At 42.3% G+C, this 21,138-nt stretch overlaps 1 protein-coding gene across 2 annotated transcripts in view; it reads right to left on the minus strand.

Moving 5' to 3' along the window:
* Positions 1 to 20,708, minus strand: part of MDGA2 (MAM domain containing glycosylphosphatidylinositol anchor 2) — a 1,083,460-nt gene extending 1,062,752 nt beyond the window's left edge. Inside the window, exon 1 of one of the 2 annotated variants that reach the window (XM_069735022.1) lies at positions 19,681 to 20,708. In XM_069735022.1, coding sequence (XP_069591123.1) covers positions 19,681 to 19,750 — 70 coding nt within the window. In that variant the 5' untranslated portion in view covers positions 19,751 to 20,708. The remainder of the gene's footprint in view (positions 1 to 19,680) is intronic. The other variant, XM_069735014.1, reaches the window with a different exon arrangement.
* Positions 20,709 to 21,138: the final 430 nt, after the last annotated feature.

Genomic DNA, 21,138 nt, shown 5'->3' on the forward strand with positions numbered 1-21,138 from the left:
TACTCTGTCCACTTGTGGAGAAAGGACCTATAATTCTCGCTAACTACACCTACTTGAGGAGAGGGCCTGTGGCTCTCGCTTACTCTGCCCACTCGGGGAGACAGGGCCTATGACCTCGCATGATCTACCCACTTGGGAAGAGAGAACCTATGACTCTCGCATATTCTGTCCACTTGGAGGGAGAGCCTGCGACTTTCACTCTGGCTACTTGGGGAAAAAAGGCCTGCGACTTGGGGGAGTGCCTGTGACTGTCTCCTGCTTAGCCCACTCACTTGGGGAGAGAGAGCCTGTGACTCTGGTTTATTCTGCCCACTTGGGGGAAGAGCCTATGACTGACTCCAGCTTAGCCTGCCCACTTAAGGAGAGAGAGTCTGTGACTGCCGCTTACTCCTCCCATCCCACATGATGAGAGAGTCTCTGCCTAGTGATTCCCTCAACTACTAATGGAGAAAGCCTGTAAGTCTCTCTTAAACTGCCTATACTCTTCTGTCAATCACTCTGTGGGCTTGGTGGAGTAGGACTCACATGCTTTCACTCCTTCAGTATTTGGTCAGTATTTTACATCAGTATCTGTAAGCCAAAACCAGGAGTGGAACAATCAGAGGAAAAGTATAATAGAAACCCGTCACTAGTGTTGAGCGATACCGTCCGATACTTGAAAGTATCGGTATCGGATAGTATCGGCCGATACCCGAAAAATATCGGATATCGCCGATACCGATATCCGATACCAATACAAGTCAATGGGACATCAAGTATCGGAAGGTATTCTCATGGTTCCCAGGGTCTGAAAAAGAGGAAACTCTCCTTCAGGCCCTGGGATCCATAGGGATGTGTAAAATAAAGAATTAAAATAAAAAATATTGATATATTTACCTCTCCGGCGGCCCCTGAACTCAGCGCGGGTAACCGGCAGGCTTCTTTGTTCAAAATCAGCGCTTTTAAGACCTGAGAATCACGTCCCGGCTTCTGATTGGTCGCGGGCCGCCCATGTGACCGCCACGCGACCAATCACAAGCCGTGACGTCATTCGCAGGTCCTTAACGCGCTCATTTTTTTAAAATGAGCGCGGTAATGACTTTCAAAGACGTAGCGGCTTGTGATTGGTCGCGGCCACGCGACCAATCACAAGCCGCTACGTCTTTGAAAGTCATTAACGCGCTCATTTTTAAAAATGAGCGCGTTAATAGCTTGCGGTGACGTCGCGGCTTGTGATTGGTCGCTTGGCCGCGACCAATCACAAGCCGCTACGTCTTTGAAAGCCATTAACGCGCTCATTTTTAAAAATGAGCGCGTTAATAGCTTGCGGTGACGTCGCGGCTTGTGATTGGTCGCGTGGCCGCGACCAATCACAAGCCGCTACGTCTTTGAAAGTCATTAACGTGCTCATTTTTAAAAATGAGCGCGTTAATAGCTTGCGGTGACGTCGCGGCTTGTGATTGGTCGCGTGGCGGTCACATGGGCGGCCCGCGACTAATCAGAAGCCGGGACGTGATTCTCAGGTCCTAAAAGCGCTGATTTTGAACAACGAAGCCTGCCGGTTACCCGCGCTGAGTCCAGGGGCCGCCGGAGAGGTAAATATATCAATATTTTTTATTTTAATTCTTTATTTTACACATCTCTATGTATCCGATACCGATACCCGATACCACAAAAGTATCGGATCTCGGTATCGGAATTCCGATACCGCAAGTATCGGCCGATACCCGATACTTGCGGTATCGGAATGCTCAACACTACCCGTCACGACTTTTTTGGCTTACAAATACTGATGTAAAATAATGACCGAATACTAAACATATGAACGTGGTCTAAAAGTCTCGGCCTTATAAAAACAAGCTTTCGTAAATCATGATTTGTACTAACTAGAGTTACTCATTTTGAAGCATATTGCATCTTCTAGAATTAAAGGTAATTGTATGAGATTTCTTCTAGAAACAGTGCCACTCTATTGTCCATAGGCCATGTCAGGTACTACAGAACTCAAATATATTGGCCTGAGCTGCAATGCCATATGCAGCCAGTGGGAGAGAGAGGCACTATTTCTGTAAGAAAGCCATGCTTTTCTAAGCTCTTACAGAATTCCCTTGAATGAAATTCTGCATTTTCTCGGAATAACTGGCTTTACAATAGTTTGCAAGGGAGAAAGTTTAGCAGAGAAAAAAAAATCTACTGTATAGTTCATGAACGAGGACAGGAAATAATTGTAATAACTTGCGAAATGGAGGGAAGTTTTACACCCTTGGTGACACTGGAATAAAAGAGCTGCATTTGGTAAGTTCTAGCAGAAGAAACTGCATTTAAAACCAAGTAAGTCCGCGAGAATGCATTCATTTTCTCAGGCACCGAGAAAGAAAACATCTCTTCGTGACCCCAAGATGACAGTCGGTTTCCTCCCTGAATCAGGTTTCCTTAGATTAATTGGCATCACCTCAGTGTCCTATTTTTTCTGAAAGGGTGTCTAACCTCTTCTTAAAGACCCTATAGTTCCCACCACCTTGGTAATGATTTCTGGGCCTTCGCTGCCCTTATTGTGAAGAACTCCTTTCTCTGGTAAAGGTGAAAGCTCCTTTACTGTAATCTCCAGGGATGTCCTCCTGTCATGTGCCCTCATCCCTCTGATGAAAAGGCTATATGGCAATATCTCTGCAAAGAGAGAGGATTTATGAAGACGGGCATGTAATCCACAGTGGCTGGGACAATTATAATGACGACTGGATATCTCCGGGATAGAGATGGAATGTACTTGGATTCCTGCAGAACCTCTTAGATCAAAAGACATTACTTTAGCTATTCCTCTATAAAGATGCAGCAAAACTTACTTTCTTATAAAAAAGACGCGTCGTTCAAGTTCAACCAAAAGATGGGAGATGAAGGGAATGAGGTGTGGCACATCCATAATGCATGACCCACCTGCCCTAATAATTATTGCCTTCTAGTTCCGAGTGTCGGAACAAGAACTTTACAAATGTCCAGAAGTATTTATATTATTTTCTTCCTAAAAAAGCATCTAAACCCTTTTTGAAACCATCAATGGTTCCTACTGGGAGCAGCTAATGAGGTACACTATTCCACATTTCTTATGGTAAACAAGCCTGGTCTCCTCTGGAGATTGAACTTTTTTTTCTCTAGATGAGGAAATATCCACTTCCCTTCTCACGGGGAATAAAGATGGATCATATTTATTGTATGGGTCATTAATGTACTTGGATTAGTTAATCATTTCCCCTTGGTCTCTTCTTGAGAAATACATTTATTCTTTCCTATGATCCTCCATGCCCCTTATCAGGTTTGTGGCTTTTTGCACTTTTTCTAGGACATCCTATCTAAGAACTAGTGCCGATAACTGAATTGTTTATCCCAAATGAGGTTGCATTAATGCTTTATAAAGTGGTAGTATTAGGTGCTTGTCCTGTGAGTCCATGTCTCAATTAATATATGACAATATTAGGCTGGTCTTAAAAGTCCCTGATGCATGCATGCTGCCATTTAGTCTGTGATCTACAAGTACATTCAGACCTTCTCTAAAGCTCACTCTCCGAGCTTACTCCCCCTAGAACAAATGATGCCTGCAGATTATTAGTATCCAGATCCTTCTCTACAAGTGACTCTTCTAGTTTACTATCCCTAGAACAAATGATGCCTGCAGATTATTAGTATCTAGATTCTTCTCTACAAATTACTCTCCTAGTTTACTATCCCTAGAACAAATGATACTTACAGATTATTAGTATCCAGATCCTTCTCTACAAGTGACTCTCCTAGTTTACTATCCCTAGAACAAATTATGCCTGCAGATTATTAGTATCCAGATCCTTCTCTACAAGTGACTCTTCTAGTTTACTATCCCTAGAACAAATGATGCCTGCAGATTATTAGTATCCAGATCCTTCTCTACAAGTGACTCTTCTAGTTTACTATCCCTAGAACAAATGATGCCTGCAGATTATAAGCATCTAGATTCTTCTCTACAAATGACACTCCTAGTTTACTCCCCCTAGAACAAATGAAGCCTGTAGATTATGAGCATCTACAGTCTTACCTACAAGTGATTTTACTATCTTATCCCCCTAGGAAAAAAATTATACCCACAGATTATTGGTACCCAGATTCTTTTCTACAAGTGGCTCTCCTAGTTAACACCCTCTAGAACAAATGATTCCTGCTGAGTAATATTATCCAGATCCTTCTCCAAAAGTGACTCTCCTAGTTTACTATCCCTAGAACAAATGATGCATACAGATTATTATTATATAGAGCCTTCAATACAAGTGACTGCTAGTTTATTCCCCCTAGAACAAATGATGCCTGCAGATTATTAGTATCCAGATCCTTCTCTACAAGTGACTCTTCTAGTTTACTATCCCTAGAACAAATGATGCCTACAGATTATTAGTATCCAGATCCTTCTCTACAAATGACTCTCCTAGTTTACTCCCCCTAGAACAAATGATGCCTGCAGATTATTAGTATCCAGATCCTTCTCTACAAATCACTCTCCTAGTTTACTCCCCCTAGAACAAATGAAGCCTGTAGATTATGAGCATCTATAGTCTTACCTACAAGTGACTTTACTATGTTATCTGTTATGAACTGGTGGTTTAGGAGCAACATGGGACGAGCTCTGAAGGAAGTGGTACCTGTACTGACCGCAGTCCCTAAGCTCAACACAACACTAGAAGTAGCCGTGGGATGCTCCTGACACTCCCTAGGCACCTCGTCACAGCCTGAGAACTAACTACCCCTAAAGATAGAAACAGGAAAACTATCTTGCCTCAGAGAAAATCCCCAAAGGATAGATAGCCCCCCACAAGTAATGACTGTGAGTGGAGAGGGAAAAGACATACACAGAATGAAACCAGGATGTAGCACAGGAGGCCAGTCTAGCTAGATAGGACAGGATGGAATACTGTGCGGTCAGTATAAAACACTACAAAAAATCCACACAGAGTTTACAAAAATCTCCATACCTGACTAAAGGTGTGGAGGGTAAATCTGCTTCCCAGAGCTTCCAGCTTCACAGAATTAATTCATACTGACAAGCTGGACAAAACATAGAAAGCACAGAACGGATAAGTCCACAACCTGTGGACAGAAAAGAGCAAGCAAGGACTTAACTTTGCTGAACTGGTCAGGATAACAGGGAAATCCAAAAGAGATGTGAATCCAACCAGGAACCATTGACAAGTGGCACTGGCTGAAGGGAAGAGCCAGGCAAAAATAGCCGAGCAGAAAGACAATCAGTGGAAGCAGCTGCAGACTGCTAATTCCAAGGAGCAGCCATACCACTTAAAACCACCGGAGGGAGCCCAAGAGCAGAACTCACAAAAGTGCCACTTACAACCACCGGAGGGAGCCCAAGAGCGGAATTCACAACACTTATCCCCCTAGGAAAAAATGATACCCACAGATTATTAGTACCCAGATTCTTTTCTACAAGTGACTCTCCTAGTTAACACCCTCTAGAACAAATGATTACTGCTGAGTAATATTATCCAGATCCTTCTCCAAAAGTGACTCTCCTAGTTTACTATCCCTAGAACAAATGATGCATACAGATTATTTTTATATAGAGCCTTCAATACAAGTGACTGCTAGTTTATTTCCCCTAGAACAAATGATGCCTGCAGAATGTAAGTACGGTTGTAAGATTCTGTTCAATAAGTGACTCTCCTAGTTTATGCTAATGGTGCCCTGAGCAAATGAGTGCCCATCTACATAACTATATATTTAGCCATTTTAAACCTCATCTGTCAAAGTATGCGTGTAAAATTAGTATGTCCAAGTCCGTTTGTAATTTATGAACATCTTCCATACACTGAATATACTAAACAGCTTTGTGTCATTTGCAAAAATAGAAACATGATCAATTCTTCTATATCATTTTAAATAAATTAAGTAGTGGACCCAGCACTGAACCTTGAGATATACCACTTATAACCAAATACAGTTCAAAATAGTAGTCATTGACCACAATAACATTGGCCATGGTGCATTAAGACCAGCACTGTTCACTCCAGTCTTGACGAGGAGGCGTGCTAGAGTCAAACACTCGTGATTCACAAAGAGGCGTGAATCAGGAGAGTAAGACAAGTGGCATAGGATGAGTGGTGTCCACCTCGCCACAAATCCTACTCCAGTCCTCCAGGAGTAATATTTGTGGCCTAGTGAATTTGACGAGCGATTGATACCATGCCCCCATCTCAGCTCTACCCAATTTGTCAAAGCTGGGCAAAACTAGAATGAGATCGTCATATCTGGACAAATTTTAGAGCAACCTTGAGTTGTGTCAAAATTCTGCAACTTTTCAAAGCTTGTTTTCCTTGTAAAAGTTTTATGAATCGGGCCCTAAGGATGTGAACCATTTGCAAACCTTAAATTCTAAACATTTCTAAAATGTTCCAAACTTACTATGCCTGAATTTCCCTAACGCCAGTGTTAGTCACATGGCATCTCAGAGCTAATAACCCTTTGTCTCCAGCCCATTTCCTTTTTAAAATATACAACTACCAGACTGGATACATTGATATTTCTGGCAAGCCCTTCTAAGAAGTGGCTATCGATTGGAAATGCTAACTAATAAGTTTTTTTTACCTTTCCTACAACCAAACGACCTCACCTTGCTGTTAAAGCTAGACGTAGGGCTGAGTTTGTAAGATGTTACATAGGTTGATAAAAGACAAAGTTCCATCAAGTTCAACCTTTCTCCAATTGTTCATTTTGTCTCCAAACTATCTATAACCCGCAATATTATGTGTATTGAGGAAATCATCCAGCCCTTTTATAAAAACTGTTATAGTGTCTGCCATTACTACCTCTTGTGTTCGGCATTCCACAGTCTGACTGCTCTAACTGTAGAGAACCCTTTCCTATTTAGCAGTCGGAATCTCCTTTCTTCCACCCGTAATGAGTGCCCCTGGTCCTTAGTATGGTCCTTGGAAGTCATGTGTCAGTCCTTTGTATTGATGTAGCATAGCTGAGGATGTCAAGTGAAAACGCAGTATGTCCCATGTAACATTTGTCAAACATACTGATGCATCCTCCCTTCCGTTTTTTCATCAATCGCAATAAAATTCCAATTTTTACGATACAAGTTAATTACATGTTGGTACTGTATGTCATGCCAAGCTGCAATGCACATTCTCCATCACTGGGTGGCCAAAGATAGACACATCTATCTATATTATCGTCTAAGGGTCAGTTCCGTCTGTTTGTCTGTCACGGAAATCCCGTGACGCCGATTGCCCACCGCGACCAATTAGTGACGGGCACATTCCGGCCGCAAATTCACCCCTTCCTACTCTCTGTCAGTGCCTCCTCCATACTCCCCTCCAGTCAGCGCTCACACAGGGTTAATGGCTGCATTTCATCGCGTTATGCCGCAGTGTAACGCAGTCCGTTAACGCTGCAATTAACCCTGTGTGACCAACTTTTTACTATTGATGCTGCCTATGCAGCATCAATAGTAAAAAAGATATAATGTTAAAAATAATAAAAAAATAAAAAATCATCATATACTCACCTTCCGACGCCTTTCCAGCTCATTGCGACGCTCCGGTCCGAAGAATGCATTGCGGTCTCGCAAGATGATGACGTAGCAGTCTCGCAAGACTGCTATGTCATCATCTCGCGAGACCGCAATGCATTCTTGGGATCGGAGCGGCGCGAGGAGCATCGCTAAATGCCTGGGCTGGATCCGGGGGCTGCCGGAAGGTGAGTATGTTACTATTTTTTATTTTAATTTTTTTTAACAGGGATATGGTGCCCACATTGCTATATACTATGTGGGCTGTGTTATATACTATGTGGGCTGTGTTATATACTGCATGGGCTGTGTTATATAGTGTGTGGGCTGTGTTATATACTACATCTCTGTGCTATATACTACGTGGGCTGTGCTATATACTTCGTGGCTGTGCAATATCTTACATGGCTGGGCAATATACTACGTGGCTGTTATATACTGTGTGATGGTGTTACATACTACGTGGGATGTGCTATATACGTGGCTGGGCTGTTATATATTGCGTGGGCTGTGTTATATACTACGTGGGCTGTGCTATATAGCTATATACTTGACTGGGCTATATACTATGTGGCTGTGTTATATACTATGTGGGCTGTGTTATACACTGCATGGGCTGTGCTATATACGTGGCTGTGCTATATACTACGTGGGCTGTGCTATATACTATGTGGGCTGTGTTATATACTACATGGGCTGTTATATACTGCGTGGGCTGTGCTGTATACTACGTGGGCTGTGCTATATACATGGCTGGGCTGTGCTATATACAGTACTGCGTGGGCTGTGCTATATACTACGTGGCTGTGCTATATACTATGTGGCTGTGTTATATACTATGTGGGCTGTATTATATACTACGTGGCTGTGTTATACAGTGCGTGGGCTGTGCTATATACTATGTGGGCTGTGCTATATACTATGTGGGCTGTGCTATATACTACGTTGCTGTATCATATACTATGTGGGCTGTGCTATAAACTACATGACATGGATGTGCAATATACTACGTGGCTGTGCTATATACTATGTGGCTGTGCTATATACTATGTGGGCTGTGTTATATGCTACGTGGGCTGTTATATACTGCGTGGCTGTATTATATGCTATGTGGGCTGTGCTATATGCTACGTGGGCTGTGCAATATGCTACATGGGCTGTGTTATATACTACATGGCCTGTGCTATATGCTACGTGGGCTGTGTTATATACTACGTGGGCTGTGTTATATGCTACATGGCTGTGCTATATTTCTCTGCTGTATCTGTGCATCATGAATCGTAGTATGTGTTAAAGAGGGGGGCCCACTGAGACTCTTTCGCCCGGGGCCCTCAAAAACCTGGAGCAGGCCCTGGCTTCACTGATTGGTCACGCCCAGTCGGCCGCGAATTGGCGCAGAATTTGAACCACGCTTTGCTAATTGGTCGCGCCCGGCCGGCCGAATCCTGTGTATAAATTGCATTATTCTGAAAACTTCATAAATAAACTACATACATATTCTAAAATACCCAATGTGTTAGAATCTGGCCACCATCTAGCATAGTATATAAACATCTCCAGACAGAGTCTCACAAAACCATACTTTAATGCTGCTACTTGCAACCCAAGGAAAGGAAGGACACATTTGCAGAAGTGGTAAATTTTTCTCCAATGTGGCCCCGCTCCATTTCTTTGCAGTAGTGTCCGGTTTTCTTTTCACATAACTCATTTACTAAGATTTTTTTTACTTAAAATTATAAATATCTCTAGAATTATCTATAAAAACAAAGGGAAACTACATCCAATAACAAAAGTCAGCTTTGCTTTATATCTACAATGTAATACTTTCAGGAACATGATGTCTAAAAAAGAAGAAATCGCTATAATAATACATTACTGATGCAAGATGTACAGTTTGGATTTTACGCAAAAAAAATCCTCAGCAGAAATAGCTGGGAAGAAAATATCACAGTGTTCAGCCAAACAAGGTATGACACGGAGTTCATTAGAAATCAAGAAGCATTACTGCATGTCTCTTAAAGGGGGTCTCCAAGACGGTGTAAATACTATTGGAGACAGGAAAGGACATGCTTACGCTGCATAGAGTAATGTGGTCAGCGAGCTCTGATCTTGGCGACCATTGTGTACGTTTATAGAAAGCAAGCCTAAGGGCAATGATTATACACTTTCCATGAACGTCTACTATAAATCTGTTGTATGTAGAAGCTCCTGTCAAGTTCAGAGCTCAAGGGCTACATTCACACTATGTTACAAAAAAAAATACTGTAGAGGTAGGCTTTGTATTCTTGATATTGGTCAAATATGTTCAAGGCTCTTGAGTCAACACCACACAGATACCAGGGTCTATCAAGGTCTAATATATGCTATCTCCCAAAGCACACCATAGATGATCAGCAGACTGAGTCATCGATAGGTTCAGGTTTGGTCAGAATTGGTGTCCCCAGTTCCTTGGAAATCTCCGGTGGTTCAAGGCTCTGACACAACAGTAGTTTCCTATTAAGGTTCTAAATTCACTAGAAGACAACCGCGTTGGAAGTGACATGGAGGCCAACACTTGGCTCTAGGGTTCATTTCATATGAGTGTATTACGAAAATCACCTGTCCATCTATAGGCAAATCACACATGTGCTAACCAAGCCTCCCAGAAAAATCCATCAAAACAAAATATCTGGAAGGTTTTCTTTGTCTGTCTAAAGGATGCCCCGCCATTAGACGCAGCCATACATTTGGAGGCTATCAATGCATATAAGGGATTGGGCTCTCAAAAGGACCCATTGATATTTTAATAAAATATTTGGTGGCCCATGGGGTGTAATGTGAAATGGGAAACTTTTCACACCCCACCCCCTTTGAAGCCATCATTTGAATGGCAAATAAGATCCATCTGTGCAAAAAGATTGCAATGAAGCAGCACCACAAGAGTCCAGTTTAGGGTGCCAGGTCTCCAAGACATATACCCAAACTGTCTTTCAATATAGTAATGGAGCCGACATCCCCCCCCAAAAAATATATATATCGTGCTAAAAACAGACTTTGCTGGCCCATATGGCAACATTTCAGCTCCGTAACAAAACCTTGAGAAAGGTCCGGCTATGAAACCAAAATGCTGACATACGGGTCAATATGAGACTGCTTTCAGTAACATACAGTGGGGCAAAAAAGTATTTAGTCAGTCAGCAATAGTGCAAGTTCCACCACTTAAAAAGATGAGAGGCGTCTGTAATTTACATCATATGTAGACCTCAACTATGGGAGACAAACTGAGAAAAAAAAATCCAGAAAATCACATTGTCTGTTTTTTTAACATTTTATTTGCATATTATGGTGGAAAATAAGTATTTGGTCAGAAACAAAATTTCATCTCAATACTTTGTAATATATCCTTTGTTGGCAATGACAGAGGTCAAACGTTTTCTGTAAGTCTTCACAAGGTTGCCACACACTGTTGTTGGTATGTTGGCCCATTCCTCCATGCAGATCTCCTCTAGAGCAGTGATGTTTTTGGCTTTTTGCTTGGCAACACGGACTTTCAACTCCCTCCAAAGGTTTTCTATAGGGTTGAGATCTGGAGACTGGCTAGGCCACTCCAGGACCTTGAAATGCTTCTTACGAAGCCACTCCTTCGTTGCCCTGGCGGTGTGCTTTGGATCATTGTCATGTTGAAAGACCCAGCCACGTTTCATCTTCAATGCCCTTGCTGATGGAAGGAGGTTTGCACTAAAAATCTCACGATACATGGCCCCATTCATTCTTTCATGTACCCGGATCAGTCGTCCTGGCCCCTTTGCAGAGAAACAGCCCCAAAGCATGATGTTTCCACCACCATGCTTTACAGTAGGTATGGTGTTTGATGGATGCAACTCAGTATTCTTTTTCCTCCAAACACGACAAGTTGTGTTTCTACCAAACAGTTCCAGTTTGGTTTCATCAGACCATAGGACATTCTCCCAAAACTCCTCTGGATCATCCAAATGCTCTCTAGCAAACTTCAGACTGGCCCGGACATGTACTGGCTTAAGCAGTGGGACACGTCTGGCACTGCAGGATCTGAGTCCATGGTGGCGTAGTGTGTTACTTATGGAAGGCCTTGTTACATTGGTCCCAGCTCTCTGCAGTTCATTCACTAGGTCCCCCCGCGTGGTTCTGGGATTTTTGCTCACCGTTCTTGTGATCATTCTGACCCCACGGGGTGGGATTTTGCGTGGAGCCCCAGATCGAGGGAGATTATCAGTGGTCTTGTATGTCTTCCATTTTCTAATTATTGCTCCCACTGTTGATTTCTTCACTCCAAGCTGGTTGGCTATTGCAGATTCAGTCTTCCCAGCCTGGTGCAGGGCTACAATTTTGTTTCTGGTGTCCTTTGACAGCTCTTTTGTCTTCACCATAGTGGAGTTTGGAGTCAGACTGTTTGAGGGTGTGCACAGGTGTCTTTTTATACTGATAACAAGTTTAAACAGGTGCCATTACTACAGGTAATGAGTGGAGGAAAGAGGAGACTCTTAAAGAAGAAGTTACAGGTCTGTGAGAGCCAGAAATCTTGATTGTTTGTTTCTGACCAAATACTTATTTTCCACCATAATATGCAAATAAAATGTTAAAAAAACAGACAATGTGATTTTCTGGATTTTTTTTTCTCAGTTTGTCTCCCATAGTTGAGGTCTACCTATGATGTAAATTACAGACGCCTCTCATCTTTTTAAGTGGTGGAACTTGCACTATTGCTGACTGACTAAATACTTTTTTGCCCCACCGTATATGTATTACAGTATTATATATATTCAGTGTCATTTAAAAGTTTAAACACCCCCGGTCAAAATGAGTGTTATTGTGAACAGTTAAGCAAGTTGAAGATGCAATGATCTCTAAAAGGTCTGAAATGAAAGATGACACATTTCCTTTGTATTTTAGGGGAAAAAAAAAAAAAAATATATATATATATATATATATATATATTCATCTTTTACATTTTAAAAATTAGAAAAAGGGTCAATACAAAAGTGTGTGCACCCTTGGAGATTTGTGTGCTCAGATAACTTTGACCAAGGTTTCAGACCTCAATTAGCCTGTTAGGGTTATGACTTGTTCACCGTCATCATTGGGAAAGGCCAGGTGATGCAAATTTCCCAGCTTTATAAAAACTCAAGCTCCTATAACGTTGTGCCAAAAACAGCAGCCATGGGTTCTTCTAAGCAGCTGCCTAGAAATGGTGGAGGCGCACAAAGCAGGAGAAGGCCATAAGAAGATAGCAAAGCGTTTTCAAGTTGCCCTTTCCTCAGTTCGAAATGCGATTACAGGGAACCTGTCAGCAGGATTGTGCAGAGTAACCCACAGACAGTGTCAGGTCGGCGCCGTTATACTGATTACAATGATACCTGGTGATGAAATCTGTCCTGTGGTTGTTGTGTAATCTTTATTTTCAGTTTTTAGTTAATGATATGCTTGTGCCCCGGGGCGGCCTTTGGGGGGTCTTCATGTGGTGCTCTGATTAGGTATTCATACTGATGGCTTCTGATCAGGTAATTTACATAATGAATATCTGTACATAGTGAAAAAAAAAATGCTTGTGCAGGCAGGTGGCAGCCGAGATCGCTACGCTGCAGCATAATCGCATGTTCAGTGTCCAGTTTGTAAGTATTCTTGATGTTATTGAGCAAATGTAAAAGAAATAAAAATCTATTTGAAAATGGCAACTGCCGTGCCTGCGCAGTAGCAGCTATCGGTGTATATAGGAGCAATCTCCAATCTGCTACTGCGCATCTTGGAGGAGGGAATTTTTTTTCTTCTCCAGTAAGATGGCGCCGCTGGCGCATGTGAAGTAGCAGATTTCTATACACATTGATAGCTGCAACTGCGCAGGCGTGGTGGGCGCCATTTTTAAAATGTATTTTTTTTTTTACACTTCCTCAATAACATCAAGAATAGTTATTAACTCAACACTAAACATGCGATTTTTGTGTGTTTCTTTTCATCACTATGTGCAGTTATTCATTATGCAAACTAGGGGGCAAGTCAGTGAGGGATCGGTGACATGTCAGCAGTCTGCATCATGAATACCTAATCAGAGCACCACATGAAGACCCCCACAGGCCGCCCCGGACCACAAGCATATCATTAACTCAAACTGAAAATAAAGATTTAAAAGCAACCCTGCCACCTCCCTTTTTATATTTGATTTGTATCATTGGACGGACAACTTTTGCTTTTCTGTTTTTGTACTTGTACTTTAACCCTGCCAGGCGTGGCACTTAGGTGTCACTATCCCTGTTATTACTATCTATTGTGTGTATTTTAATGATCATGTCTTTCTGAATTAATTATTATTAAAGTGATTACATTCAATTAAATTTTGCTCTGGGATTCACTTTTTTTTGGCTTTGGGTAATATTGTATATTTGATGTGATAGAGCAATTATACTTTTTTGGCCGCTTCTTGGTTAAACATTAAGTATGGGGGTGGATCAATCATGCTTAGGGGTTGTGTTGCAGCCAATGACATGAGGAACATTTTGCGGGTTGAGGGGAGAATGGATTCAATGAAATTTCAAAAAACTCTTGAAATGAACATAACACCATCTGCAAAAAAAAGCTGAAGTTGAAAAGAGGAAGAGGATGGCTTCTATAAATGGATAATGATCCTAAACACAAGTCAAAATCCGTAATTGATGACCTCAAAATGCACAAGCTGAAGGTTTTACAATGGCCCTCACAGTCCCCTGATCTGAACATCACAGAAAATCTGTGGCTAGACCTCAAAATAGCAGAGGATACAAGACGACCCCAAAATCTCACAGAGCTGGAAGAATGGATGAAAATCCCTCAAACATGAATTAAAAGACTCTTGTCTGGCTGCAAAAAGAGTTCACAATCTGTGATACCTTCAAAAGGTAGGTATTAAACACGCAGGGTGACCAAACTTTTGCATCGACCCATTTCCCTTTTTGTAATTTCTAAAATGTAAAGGATGAAAATATAGGTATTTCTTTGCCTAAAATACAAAGGAAATTTGCAATCTTTAACTTTAGGCCCTTTCCATCTATCTATCTATCTATCTATCTATCTATCTATCTATCTATCTATCTATCTATCTATCTATCTATCATCATAGCAACCCTCTAGCATTCAGACAATTCTCACATAAATTGTCTCTTATACATTTACAGTATTTTTTAAGCATCTTCCATAATAAAAGTTCGATGTTTATAGGAAAACACTACTGTCTCATTCCATAGCTTTTACAAGGACAATAACACTAATTATTTCACATGATGCACCATAAAGTCTGTCAAGACTAAGCCAACAGAAGGGACACAGTAAATGTATATATAACGGCACCTGTTTATACTATTATATCGATCCAATAAAATGTACATTACGCCGCCTGCGGGTCACACCCTGACTTTGTGAATTGGTCACTGACATTTTTTCTCTAACTAACAGACATTTAATTATAGAACACCCCCCAGGCAGTTCATGCCTTATAGCTGCCTGAGAGAGACTGTGAGACCTTACCATTCTAGAACATCTATAAAAAAGAAGTCTATCAGGTTCCGATCAGTGGTTACAATAAGCTCCACTCTACTGTATACAATTCCGAGAACAAAAGATTAGGGTTGAGTATTTTACTGAAAAGGAAATATGGGAGGAGTTGGTTGCTCTCAGCCAATCAGCATTGATGGGAGTGTTCGCTTTCTAAATGTCCTTTTAAGTTAGATGCTATGCTGAGGATGCTTTCACACAACTCTGGTTCCTTGAGCAGTTGGAGATCATATAACCCAGTACTAAAAATTCTAACCATTATTTCTAGAATATAGTGGTGTTTGTATTCCTTTATTCTTCAATCTTGTCATAACATATTTACTTTACTGGACGGTACATAATCAAGTGTTTGCCAAATAAAAACCTAGCAGATTTTGGATAATGTTAGCTTAGGATGATTTCCACCTATAATGAGTATTCACTGACAATTGAACAAGTCAAGTGGCGCTGCTTTTAAGGTCCTCTACATGAGCCAAGGCAAACTGTATGGGGGCAAACAAGTGATTATACACTGTGTGATCCCCATACAGGTTCATATTGTTGGCAGGAAATCAACCTTTTTCCTATATTTTTAGGGCCCACATAAAAGATGCAATCAGCTTACAAATGATCATTTAGATCAGTGCTTTGGTCAGCTGATTATTTACCAGCTCGTATAGGGGCCATTAATCATGTGTCGGAGGAAGTGGGGATAGTTGACCTCGGGTTTTGCAATGTTGAGCTCAAATTATTATGTTATTGGAAACCTTTGAAAATCTTTGTGATTTGCCAGGATTTTATATATGAACGAAAGCAAATGGCAATACAAGAGATAACAAAATACAATCAATTCATATTAATAGGAAAAAAACAATTAGAATATTTTGGAAGGCCGTTATACCGGCAGTAGAGCAAAAAAAAAAAAATCATAATAATGGATAATATAATCAGCCCAAATCCTTGTTCATGTAAATGGTTCTTAATTTGACATTACATCATGCAATATTACCATTCCCAGACATGGGAAAACGTGTAAACCACAGGCAATATTGTGTAAAGTCGGAACGGAGAAGTAAATGTAAGCAAAGTGAGTAATCTGCTTGTTTACCAACACTGCTCGCTCCCGTCTGCTGACAAATGAGATTCAGGTGAAATATGAAGAATATTCTACAAGTCATTAAACCGTTATCAGATTGACAATTACTGCTCTCTCTTCATGTTTAAAACAGTAGAAACATCTTCCTGTTTCACTCATCCAGATGTTGCGGTGCAGACTATTAATTTCACTGGTCGCCTTTTGCGTTGTAACATAACGCAATGCTTTCAGATACTAGTATCTCACCCTGAATTGTGTAAAGGTCATTGTTATGGTAGACTGAAGGTGGCTTCAGAATTTTTTATTTATGTTAACAGTATGATAATATTGCATGAAGAACGGCTTTCAGTCAATTCATCCTCCAATATACCCTTTATTCTTGGCCATGATTGGTGGCAATCAGTCAAGTCATACCCCAAGATACCCTTTATGCATGGCCATCATCAGTAGTGATCGGTCAAGTCATACTCCAAGATACCATTTACGCTTGGCCACCATTGATGGCAAACAGTCAAATCGTACTCCAAGATACCCTTCATGCTTGGCCACCATCTGTGGCGATCAGTCAAGTCATACTCCAAGATACCATTCATACTTGGCCACCATTGGTGACGATCAGTCAAGTCATCCTTCACGATACACTTTATTCTTGGCCATCATTGGTGGCAATCAGTCAAGTCATCCTCCAAGATACAACTATTGGTGGTCACTGGTGTAATCAGTAAGAATTGTTTATGGAGCACCTCCTAATCTAATACTTGGAACGGTGAAAGAGTGTTTATAGGGGCCCACACATCCATGCAATACATGAGTACGGAAGGAAAAAAAGGTAATCATCTCACCCTCCAGGGAGGATAATTCAGTGTGAAAACCATTTGGATTCACATACGAACCCTGGTAGACTTTGTTTGGTCAGGGTGTGGTGCAAGGAGTGTAGAAAAACACCAGGTTGGTATCCAGGCCAGAAAGCAAAGAAAAGCCCAATATGGGTTAAGGAGGACCTTCCTTTTTTTTCAAAAGGAAGACCATAGATTTCCTACTGCTCCATAAAACAACTAAACATGGATTAGCTATGGCTGGATTGTTGCTTAGAAGCTGATGCCACAGACAGAAGAAAACATAAGAAGAAGACATCGACAGATCTTGTGGAGCTTTTAAGTTTTAATGGCTTTCACAAATTGCCATGTAGGTCAACAGGAGACTTTTCTCAACTGGCAGGGGCATATTCTTGGGAAAGCATGGATGGGCACCAACCAACCACTATGCTTTTGCCAGTGTATTTGCAAGTCTAGGTCGGTAAATTGACTCTTCTTTTGGAGTCTCCTTTACCTTGGGATACATAGACATGTGCTGCCCTAGTCTTGTACTATCCTCCATGCATGCAATAATACAGCCACTATATCCGACTATAACAATGCACATACATAATGCGACCTTCTATATCAGACCTTAAATGGTAGAACCAAGCACCACCTTCCGGTATGGACATCCTCGAGGTATAAATACTGCATGTATCTTGCTCCTTGTCTGGATCGCCTGTCTGTAGTCTATTCTTACCTATACAGTACATGTAGATAGTCTTGCAACTTGTATATGAAGACAAGTCTGCGGTGGGGATTACAAGAAAGGATTGGATGTGTCTACATTAGCCATCAGTTCACTTGTCAGTGTGGTGTCAGACATGGGTACTTTGTATGGATCCTTTGTGACTTATCATGGGTATGTAGTTGGCACTGCATGCTCTGTGGCCTTCATGATGCATGTTGGGTTTACATGTGCAGGTATGTGGGGTACATGTATGCGGAGTCCATGTATAGTGACTAAGCTGTGGCATGTGGATGGCTTGGTACGTTCTGTCACCATCTGGCATTGACTTTTTGCTGACCTAGATTCTATGTGAAATGACTCAGAAACAGACCGGGCATTCCTAATACACGGCATCTATCTACACAATGTACGCTGCTTCTCTTCCCCGAGCTTCCACCGTCTAGATTTCCTATTTACTGTTCATTGATCTGTATTTCGGAAACAAATGAATACTCTACACTCCCCAATTACCCTGGCATGAAATCTCATCATCCCGAACAAGATGTATATTATTTATTTATTTTTTTCTTGCTGGGAGCTGTCTTAAAATAATCATCTCCTGGGCTGTGAAGCTTGCAGTTTGCACGCCAAGTCGTCGGTGGCCCTTCATCCACTTCATGCATACCATACATCATTGGCTGCCAATGGGGATTTAGAAAAAAAAAATAAAAATAAAAACTGACCGAACATATTGGGTTTCCTGAAAAGGACAGAGATGTTGCTGTGTGAGAACAGTGAGGGGTCTGTTGGGATTTCGGCACGCCCCCCAGTCAAATACTCCCCCAACCTCTACCCTCCAAGGCACCATGTTACCCCCACCCACAGACTCCTTCATACATTGCTGATACTTACATAGGCTAATTATGATCATTTCAGCACTAAAAAAAAACAATCAAATGGGTATTTTCACCTCCTGGGGCGGGTGGAGGGGTTTGCATAATTTCTCACTGGGAAGGAATATTGGCACCTACTACTGTATACTGGGATTAGATGTGTTTTTGCAAACACCATCTGTCGTCCATTAGCGCATTTATAATATAGGCAAGTAAGTAATTCAATCAGAGTTGATTACAGCACATGCACCAATACATTACTGATATGTACGGCACACATGGCAGCTCCATCCGGTCCTGCCTGCCTGCTCGGTGATACATCCAAATGTGCACAGTTGCATTCTTGACCCCCTTCCCTTTCCTACCTCCCCAATCTTACGCCTCCACCATGGCGCTTTAAATCCTCCAACTTTGGCCGTCATTACTTTGCACTGCCCCTGATGGTGTATGGGTGCCACATTATGAGCCGAGGTTGTCACCGATGCAGTAGTCAACGATTAGCCCCATACTAGGTCTGATCTGCTGTCCGTGCCATATGGTTCTTGCAATCACAATATGGCAATTTATAGACCATTCCAGATGACAAAAAAAAGTGTATTTTATTTTTCCACCTCTCCGATGTACAACTGTTTTGTCAATGGAAAATTGGATGATTGGAGCAGATTTGCAAAGCTTGCACTATAATGTCTGCAACAACCGAGGCAACGCAGGGAATGGGAAATAACATGCGGTTTAGAGCGCTAGTCATTGAATTCAGACTTTGCTGTGATTAGACTAATGGCATCTCTATAAAAAAATACATTGTGAGGCCAACCAGAGCTTGCAGACATGTGGTAGATACAAGGAGCATGCCAAGTCTGTTCATTAAATAGACATGGAATGGAGAGAAACCTCAGGAGAACAATTCCTCATTGAATCTTTTGGAAAATTATACATTGTAACCTAAGAGGAGATGTTCTCCAAGGGTTGAGAGGTTCAGATGTATCATCGGTGGCCACCAACCAAGTTACAGTCCTACAAGAAAGACCAAATACACAACCTGATCTTGGCTTCTATGGAAAATACAAGGTCATGGATGGAGTTGGAGAAGACAATGTTTAGGAATTTTATGCCAAGAGACTCACCATAAACTCCTTGGCTACAGATGTCTTCAATGAGAACTGTCAAGAGCCAAAAGATGAAACTTAAATCCATCTTCACGTTAATATAGACATATCCAGCCCAGGAACACAGCAGGACCTGCCAGAGGCCAAGGACTGATGATCAACTTCCCCTCTGGTATCAGTTTAGACTCCAACTCACAGGTGGCCACTGGTCATCCACCTTGGAGCCAGCAGCAGGTATATATATATATAGATAGATATAGATATGAAAAATAAGGACAGTATTGCTCTTAATATAATACAAAAATGGGTCTTCTATGGTAACAGACAGGGAAATTCCATGCAATCAGGTAAGAAGAAGATGTGCAAAAGCTTCTTGGTCAATCTTCAAGCAAGAGGTGGTGGGATCAGGATGGAGGGTTGGGGGTTCCAAAAGTAACTCACAGTGGTCCCTGGAGAACAATTAAGAGAGCAGACTGATCGCAGTCCAAGCAAACCCCTCCAGATTCTCCTACCCCCATTCCACTAGATGCCATTGCAAAAAAAATCCAAGCTCCAGCCTGGCAACCAGAGCAAGACAGGGGATGTCTGTGAGGAGGAAGCAGCTGGGGTGGTGAGGGGCTTGTGAGATCACTCATCAGATCCAGGGGCAGACATGACCAGGCAGCAGGCAGAAGAGGAAGAAGAAGAAGAAGGCTCCCATAGGAATGAATGAATGAACCACAGGACCAACCCCAGCTGCAGGAAATGCAAATCAAGCTAAACCTGGCAGGGAGGGATTGCAGCAGCAGCAGCAGCGGCAGATATTAATATTCCTGTCATTTTGTGTCGGAATCCAGGGCTGTGCATGGATGGAGCCTCCTCCAGCGGTCCTGTGTGTGTACGGGGTCTGTCAGTGTGTGTGTGTCAGTGTGTGTGTATGTGTGTGTGTGCAGCAGGAAGGAGAGACGGAGCTGTGTGTGGTCACGTTGGGATCTACGTGGAGAGGAGCTGGAGCCTGGAAGCCGCAGCCAGGAGACGTCAAAGCTGCGTGTCCCCCTCCTCTCCTCTCCGCCCACCCTCATCCGAGCACAGCTCATCAGTATGGGGAGCACAGAGGGAGAGGAGCAGCCACCGAGCAGGCATGCTGCTACTGTGCCCCCATCACTGTGCTGCCCACTCACTGTGCCCCCATCACTGTACTGCCCTGTCACTGTGCCCCATCACTGTGCTGCCCACTCACTGTGCCCCCATCACTGTACTGCCCTGTCACTGTGCCCCATCACTGTGCTGCCCACTCACTGCACTGCCCTGTCACTGTACCCCCATCACTGTACTGCCCCCTCACTGTGCTCCCCTCACTGTGCCCCCATCACTGTGCTGCCCACTCACTGCACTGCCCTGTCACTGTACCCCCATCACTGTACTGCCCCCTCACTGTGCTCCCCTCACTGTGCCCCCATCACTGTGCTGCCCACTCACTGCACTGCCCTGTCACTG

Source organism: Ranitomeya imitator, chromosome 1 (genome assembly GCF_032444005.1).
Source record: "Ranitomeya imitator isolate aRanImi1 chromosome 1, aRanImi1.pri, whole genome shotgun sequence".
Taxonomy (NCBI): domain Eukaryota; kingdom Metazoa; phylum Chordata; class Amphibia; order Anura; family Dendrobatidae; genus Ranitomeya; species Ranitomeya imitator.